The sequence below is a fragment of the Squalius cephalus genome, assembly GCF_949319135.1.
Source record: "Squalius cephalus genome assembly, chromosome: 25".
Classification (NCBI taxonomy): domain Eukaryota; kingdom Metazoa; phylum Chordata; class Actinopteri; order Cypriniformes; family Leuciscidae; genus Squalius; species Squalius cephalus.
In genome coordinates, this window is record NC_137146.1 from 29083204 (window position 1) to 29093203 (window position 10000).

Sequence of the window (10000 nt, forward strand, 5' to 3'; positions counted from 1 at the left end):
TTGCTATGCAGTTGCTAAGATGTTCAGAGTGTTTAAGCATGTTGTTGTGCAGTTGCTAGTGTTGTAGATGGTTGCCAGGGTGTTGCTATGAAGTTGCTAAGATGTTCAGAGTGTTTAAGCATGTTGTTGTGCAGTTGCTAGTGTTATAGATGGTTGCCAGGGTGTTGATATGCAGTTGCTAAGATGTTCAGAGTGTTTAAGCATGTTGTTGTGCAGTTGCTAGTGTTATAGATGGTTGCCAGGGTGTTGCTATGCAGTTGCTAAGATGTTCAGAGTGTTTAAGCATGTTGTTGTGCAGTTGCTAGTGTTATAGATGGTTGCCAGGGTGTTGATATGCAGTTGCTAAGATGTTCAGAGTGTTTAAGCATGTTGTTGTGCAGTTGCTAGTGTTATAGATGGTTGCCAGGGTGTTGATATGCAGTTGCTAAGATGTTCAGAGTGTTTAAGCATATTGTTGTGCAGTTGCTAGTGTTTCAGATGGTTGCCAGGGTGTTGCTATGCAGTTGCTAAGGAGTTCCGAGTGTTTAAGCATGTTGTTGTGCAGTTGCTAGTGTTGTAGATGGTTTCCAGGGTGTCGCTATGCAGTTGCTAATATGTTCTGAGTGTTTTTTATAGCATTGAGCAGTTGTTAGGGTGAAAAGTTTGCATTATTTAGGATCCATGTTATCTAACCGCAGACTTCACGACAGCTGTGTAAGGCATGATTATGTATAACCTGCTCTGGGTTCTTCATCATAACACATATGGTTTGAGCTAGACTTCCAGACTGCTTCTCCTCCACAGTCGGGTAAATTACACACGTCTGTCAATAACACCATACAGATCACGACTAACATGCGTGTTTTAACCGCGTCCAGCTGTTGTGAAACTGCAGTGTTCAGATGGTCTTCTCCACAGCGTTTCACGATCTGTCAAAAGCCTCATGCCAAGTGGGCCAATGAAATGCAAATGCTGGGTTTAAAATTGTAAATCACTAATGCTGTAATTGTGAGATTTGATGTTCCTGAAATCTAGCCAAGCGTATGACAGTCTGCCAGGTTACCGCACATTAGCATGTGAACATGTACGTAGCCTATGGGTGTTTCTTCAGCTGTGGGTCATGTGATCTTAAAGAGGCCATATTATGCCCTTTTACACATTTTGATGTTGTTTCAGGCTCTACTAGAACAGGTTTTCCTGCTGTAATGTTGATTATTCTCCTCATATTCTCCATTGTTGCGGCTCCTCTCTTCCCAGTCTGTCAGTAACGCTCTGTTTACTTCCTGTCTCTATGAAGCCCCTCCTTCTGAAAAGCACACTGTGCTCTGATTTGTCGGCTGGATCAGTGTGTTGTGATTGGTCGAGCGCTTCGAGTGTGTTTGGGAAATGTCCCACCCCTTACCATAACCACCAGTTTAACACACTACTAACTAACTCAACCAGGCCCCGCCCATTTATTCTGCGTATGAATTATTTAAATGAGGAATATTGTGCATGTTTTTTGTCTCACATTTTGCATAATTTGACAAAATTACAGATTACCAGACAATAAAAATATTCTGTTCACGAGTGATATTGACCTGCAGGCTAACTGACGCCATCTTTATTCCCCAGACCGGACACGAATCATGAGCATGTACACAAACACGATTACAAAGATGAAAAAGAAAAGAAGGACTTGAATAAATGATGCCACCCACAACGTCCTAATGACTAGGTCCGTCATACAAGCCAGATTTAGGCTGGTGCCACAGTCCAGTGCCAGTCTAGAGATATAATTGATTAATTTGCTTAAGAGACATTATATAATATTCAAAATTACATCAAAATATTTCCTGCAGCTCAAAGTAGAAAAAAAGTAAAAGAACCTTTGTGAAAAAGATGTGCACTTAGTTATATTGACTGAGTGTGCACTTGTAGTGTACTTCAAATCATAAAAGTCAAGTCAAGTCAAGTATATTTGTATAGCGCTTTTCACAATACAGACTGTATCAAAGCAGCTTCACAGTATTAAATCAAAATAACACAACAAGGTTTGTTTCTAGTGGAAAAAACGTCCACGTTTGGTAAGGCTGATCAATAGTATTATTGATTGATTCAATTAAATTAAATATCCCCAACTGAGCAAGCCAAAGGCAACAGTGTCCAAAAACTCCATCAGGAGACCTAATGGAGAAAAAAAAACACCTTGGGAGAACCCAGGCTCAGTCGGGGGCCAGTTCTCCTCTGGCGTTTATGAACTAGAGGTCGGATTTAACTGTAAGATTAAAAGTATTATATGAATGCCTGGCTGAAGAGATGCGTCTTTAATCCAGTTTTAAACTGGGAGAGCGAGTCTGAGCAATGAACAGTATCAGGAAGGCTATTCCAGAGTTTTGGAGCTAAATGTGAAAATGATCTCCCTCCTTTGGTGGATCTGGATATCCTAGGTATGACCAAAAGCCTCGAATTTAGTGATCTTAAAGAGCGCGATGGATTATAGGGCGATAGAAGATCCGTTAAATAGACTGGAGCTAAGCCGTTTAGGGCTTTATAAGTCAGTAGCAATACCTTGTAATTAATACGGAACTTTATAGGTAACCAATGTAGTGATGATAAAATCGGTGTTATATGATCATATTTTCTTGATCTAGTAAGAACTCTAGCGGCAGCATTTTGAACTAACTGTAGCTTGTTTATAGAGGATGCAGGACAACCAGCTAATAAAGCATTACAGTAATCTAGTCTCGAGGTCATGAATGCATGAACTAACTTTTCTGCATCAGAAACTGATAGCATGTTACGTAGCTTAGCAATGTTTCTAAGGTGGAAAAAGGCTGTTCTTGTAACATGAAATATGATTTTCAAAAGACAGGTTGCAATCTAGTATAACACCCAGGTCTTTTACTGTAGAGGATAAAGTAACAGGACATCCTACTATGTTAAAGTTGTATTGTAAGAGGTTTTGTGGGCGGTTTTTTGAACCGATGAGTATTACCTCTGTCTTGTCTGGATTTAATAAAAGAAAATTACGCGTCATCCAATCTTTTATATCTTTAACACACTCTGTCAATTTGGATAATTTAGCGTTTTCATCCAAAAGTACATTTTAAAAAAGAAAAACTGTACTTGCAGATAATATAATATTAATTAAATAAAAAGCCACTTTAGTGAACGTAAAGAGAGACACTATCATGATTGAGTTCACGTTTCTTTACACAGTTTAATAAAAAGTGTAATAATGTCAAAATAAATGTACATTACATAATTTTTACACTTATTTTGACGTGTTGACTGCACATGTAAAGCACTGGATTATAATTATAACGACAGTGTGTTATTCAATATTACATTTAAACGTAATATTTTATTCTAATCTTAAATGTACTAAATTGCAATTTTATTTTTACATATGTGTTATTACAATACATGACATGAAGTTTCAATAGAAATTACATTAAAGTGTATTTTAGTTTACCATAAATGCTTGTCAGTACATTTTAATCATATTTCAAAGACAATAGAAGTATGACATTTAAAAATGATTCATCTTGAGTGGGTCAAAAAAAGCACTAAAGTTCAGGGAAATTAAATTAAATGAAAGAATATGCTAAAGTGTCCATCTTTAACTTTAACTTGACTAACCTAAACTTAACTTTATAAACTGATAGCAGTCGTTCTGGAACTCTAAAGAGATATTTTGTCATCTGAGGTGATACAGTGCACCATTAAACTTCATATTTTAACCAATACTGTGGTTGGATGACAATACAAGTGTATTGTTTTTCTGCTTTTATGAAAAATATTATCCAGTATCTTTCATTATTCTGTCATATAATATGTGAGGGGGAACAGACAAACATGTTTTATCTTGTTTTTAAATAATATTCAGTTTCTTGCTAAGTTCAGTTGGATCATCTCCCGTCTGACTCCAGGACGCTCATAAAATCAAGCGGTTCAAAGCCTCCAAAGAGAACATCACACACTCCGAACAATACACACTCAAAACATCACACACTCCGAACAATACACACTCAAAACATCACACACACACTCAAAACATCACACACTCCGAACAATACACACTCAAAACATCACACACACTCAAAACATCACACACTCCGATCAATACACACTCAAAACATCACACACTCCGAACAATACACACTCAAAACATCACACACTCCGAACAATACACACTCAAAACATCACACACTCCGAACAATACACACTCAAAACATCACACACACACTCAAAACATCACACACTCCGAACAATACACACTCAAAACATCACACACTCCGAACAATACACACTCAAAACATCACACACTCCGAACAATACACACTCAAAACATCACACACTCCGAACAATACACACTCAAAACATCACACACTCTGAACAATACACACTCAAAACATCACACACACACTCAAAACATCACACACTCCGAACAATACACACTCAAAACATCACACACACACTCAAAACATCACACACACTCAAAACATCACACACTCCGATCAATACACACTCAAAACATCACACACTCCGATCAATACACACTCAAAACATCACACACTCCGATCAATACACACTCAAAACATCACACACTCCGAACAATACACACTCAAAACATCACACACTCCGATCAATACACACTCAAAACATCACACACTCCGAACAATAGACACTCAAAACATCACACACTCCGATCAATACACACTCAAAACATCACACACTCCGAACAATACAAACTCAAAACATCACACACTCCGATCAATACACACTCAAAACATCACACACTCCGATCAATACACACTCAAAACATCACAAACTCCGAACAATACACACTCAAAACATCACACACTCCGATCAATACACACTCAAAACATCACACACACACTCAAAACATCACACACACTCAAAACATCACACACTCCGATCAATACACACTCAAAACACCACACACTCCGATCAATACACACTCAAAACATCACACACTCCGATCAATACACACTCAAAACATCACACACTCCGATCAATACACACTCAAAACATCACACACACACTCAAAACATCACACACTCCGATCAATACACACTCAAAACATCACACACTCCGATCAATACACACTCAAAACATCACACACTCCGATCAATACACACTCAAAACATCACACACTCCGAACAATACACACTCAAAACATCACACACTCCGATCAATACACACTCAAATCATCACACACTCCGATCAATACACACTCAAAACATCACACACTCCGAACAATACACACTCAAAACATCACACACTCCGATCAATACACACTCAAAACATCACACACTCCGAACAATACACACTCAAAACATCACACACTCCGATCAATACACACTCAAAACATCACACACTCCGAACAATACACACTCAAAACATCACACACTCCGATCAATACACACTCAAAACATCACACACTCCGATCAATACACACTCAAAACATCACACACTCCGAACAATACACACTCAAAACATCACACACTCCGAACAATACAAACTCAAAACATCACACACTCCGATCAATACACACTCAAAACATCACACACTCCGAACAATACACACTCAAAACATCACACACTCCGATCAATACACACTCAAAACATCACACACACCGATCAATACACACTCAAAACATCACACACTCCGAACAATACACACTCAAAACATCACACACTCCGATCAATACACACTCAAAACATCACACACACCGATCAATACACACTCAAAACATCACACACTCCGAACAATACACACTCAAAACATCACACACTCCGATCAATACACACTCAAAACATCACACACTCCGAACAATACACACTCAAAACATCACACACTCCGATCAATACACACTCAAAACATCACACACTCCGATCAATACACACTCAAAACATCACACACTCCGAACAATACACACTCAAAACATCACACACTCCGAACAATACAAACTCAAAACATCACACACTCCGATCAATACACACTCAAAACATCACACACTCCGAACAATACACACTCAAAACATCACACACTCCGATCAATACACACTCAAAACATCACACACACCGAACAATACAAACTCAAAACATCACACACTCCGATCAATACACACTCAAAACATCACACACTCCGAACAATACACACTCAAAACATCACACACTCCGATCAATACACACTCAAAACATCACACACTCCGATCAATACACACTCAAAACATCACACACTCCGAACAATACACACTCAAAACATCACACACTCCGAACAATACACACTCAAAACATCACACACTCCGAACAATACAAACTCAAAACATCACACACTCCGATCAATACACACTCAAAACATCACACACTCCGAACAATACACACTCAAAACATCACACACTCCGATCAATACACACTCAAAACATCACACACTCCGAACAATACAAACTCAAAACATCACACACTCCGATCAATACACACTCAAAACATCACACACTCCGAACAATACAAACTCAAAACATCACACACTCCGATCAATACACACTCAAAACATCACACACTCCGAACAATACACACTCAAAACATCACACACTCCGATCAATACACACTCAAAACATCACAAACTCCGAACAATACACACTCAAAACATCACACACTCCGATCAATACACACTCAAAACATCACACACTCCGATCAATACACACTCAAAACATCACACACTCCGATCAATACACACTCAAAACATCACACACTCCGATCAATACACACTCAAAACATCACACACTCCGATCAATACACACTCAAAACATCACACACACACACACTCAAAACATCACACACTCCGATCAATACACACTCAAAACATCACACACTCCGATCAATACACACTCAAAACATCACACACACCGATCAATACACACTCAAAACATCACACACACACTCAAAACATCACACACTCCGATCAATACACACTCAAAACATCACACACTCCGAACAATACACACTCAAAACATCACACACTCCGATCAATACACACTCAAAACATCACACACTCCGATCAATACACACTCAAAACATCACACACTCCGAACAATACACACTCAAAACATCACACACACTCAAAACATCACACACTCCGATCAATACACACTCAAAACATCACACACTCCGAACAATACACACTCAAAACATCACACACTCCGAACAATACACACTCAAAACATCACACACTCCGATCAATACACACTCCGAACAATACACACTCCGATCAATACACACTCAAAACATCACACACACACTCAAAACATCACACACACCGATCAATACACACTCAAAACATCACACACACACTCAAAACATCACACACTCCGATCAATACACACTCAAAACATCACACACTCCGAACAATACACACTCAAAACATCACACACTCCGATCAATACACACTCAAAACATCACACACTCCGAACAATACACACTCAAAACATCACACACACACTCAAAACATCACACACTCCGATCAATACACACTCAAAACATCACACACTCCGATCAATACACACTCAAAACATCACACACTCCGATCAATACACACTCAAAACATCACACACTCCGAACAATACACACACTCCGAACAATACACACTCAAAACATCACACACTCCGATCAATACACACTCAAAACATCACACACTCCGAACAATACACACACTCCGATCAATACACACTCAAAACATCACACACTCCGAACAATACACACACTCCGATCAATACACACTCAAAACATCACACACTCCGATCAATACACACTCAAAACATCACACACTCCGAACAATACACACACTCCAAACAATACACACTCAAAACATCACACACTCCGAACAATACACACTCAAAACATCACACACTCCGAACAATACACACTCAAAACATCACACACTCCGATCAATACACACTCAAAACATCACACACTCCGATCAATACACACTCAGAACATCACACACTCCGAACAATACACACTCAAAACATCACACACTCCGAACAATACACACTCAAAACATCACACACACACTCAAAACATCACACACACTCAAAACATCACACACTCCGAGTCTGAACAAGACACTTTCACACACATCTCCAGTCTCTAACCTGAGGAAAACAGCGTCTCTTACCTTTCAAACCCCAGCTGTCGTATCGACCTCTCCCATGACGAACCTGCGGAAACAACACAAGATGAAGATGAGAACAACACAAGATGATGATGGGAACAAGAACAACACAAGATGAAGATGAGAACAACACAAGATGAAGATCAGAACAACACAAGATGAAGATGAGAACAACACAAGATGAAGATGATGGGAACAAGAACAACACAAGATGAAGATGAGAACAACACAAGATGATGATCAGAACAACACAAGATGAAGATGAGAACAACACAAGATGAAGATCAGAACAACACAAGATGAAGATCAGAACAACACAAGATGAAGATGATGGGAACAAGAACAACACAAGATGAAGATGAGAACAACACAAGATGAAGATCAGAACAACACAAGATGAAGATGAGAACAACACAAGATGAAGATGAGAACAACACAAGATGAAGATGAAGATGAGAACAACACAAGATGAAGATGATGGGAACAAGAACAACACAAGATGAAGATGAAGATGAGAACAACACAAGATGAAGATCAGAACAACACAAGATGAAGATGAGAACAACACAAGATGAAGATGAAGATGAGAACAACACAAGATGAAGATGATGGGAACAAGAACAACACAAGATGAAGATGAGAACAACACAAGATGAAGATGAGAACAACACAAGATGAAGATGAGAACAACACAAGATGAAGATCAGAACAACACAAGATGAAGATGAGAACAACACAAGATGAAGATCAGAACAACACAAGATGAAGATGAGAACAACACAAGATGAAGATCAGAACAACACAAGATGAAGATGAGAACAACACAAGATGAAGATCAGAACAACACAAGATGAAGATGAGAACAACACAAGATGAAGATGAGAACAACACAAGATGAAGATCAGAACAACACAAGATGAAGATGAGAACAACACAAGATGAAGATCAGAACAACACAAGATGAAGATGAGAACAACACAAGATGAAGATGAGAACAACACAAGATGAAGATCAGAACAACACAAGATGAAGATGAGAACAACACAAGATGAAGATCAGAACAACACAAGATGAAGATCAGAACAACACAAGATGAAGATGAGAACAACACAAGATGAAGATCAGAACAACACAAGATGAAGATGAAGATGAGAACAACACAAGATGAAGATGAGAACAACACAAGATGAAGATGATGGGAACAAGAACAACACAAGATGAAGATGAGAACAACACAAGATGAAGATGAGAACAACACAAGATGAAGATGAGAACAACACAAGATGAAGATGAAGATGAGAACAACACAAGATGAAGATGATGGGAACAAGAACAACACAAGATGAAGATGAGAACAACACAAGATGAAGATGAGAACAACACAAGATGAAGATGAGAACAACACAAGATGAAGATGATGGGAACAAGAACAACACAAGATGAAGATGAGAACAACACAAGATGAAGATCAGAACAACACAAGATGAAGATGAGAACAACACAAGATGAAGATCAGAACAACACAAGATGAAGATGAGAACAACACAAGATGAAGATCAGAACAACACAAGATGAAGATGAGAACAACACAAGATGAAGATCAGAACAACACAAGATGAAGATGAGAACAACACAAGATGAAGATCAGAACAACACAAGATGAAGATGAGAACAACACAAGATGAAGATCAGAACAACACAAGATGAAGATGAGAACAACACAAGATGAAGATCAGAACAACACAAGATGAAGATGAGAACAACACAAGATGAAGATGATGGGAACAAGAACAACACAAGATGAAGATGAGAACAACACAAGATGAAGATGATGGGAACA

At 38.6% G+C, this 10000-nt stretch overlaps 1 protein-coding gene across 3 annotated transcripts in view; it reads right to left on the minus strand.

Moving 5' to 3' along the window:
• piezo2a (piezo-type mechanosensitive ion channel component 2a) overlaps positions 1-10000 on the minus strand; it is a 233351-nt gene that overhangs the window by 131890 nt on the left and 91461 nt on the right. For all 3 annotated transcript variants that reach the window (XM_079863155.1, XM_079863153.1, XM_079863154.1), the window contains one exon: positions 8164-8206. In XM_079863155.1, coding sequence (XP_079719281.1) covers positions 8164-8206 — 43 coding nt within the window. The remainder of the gene's footprint in view (positions 1-8163; positions 8207-10000) is intronic.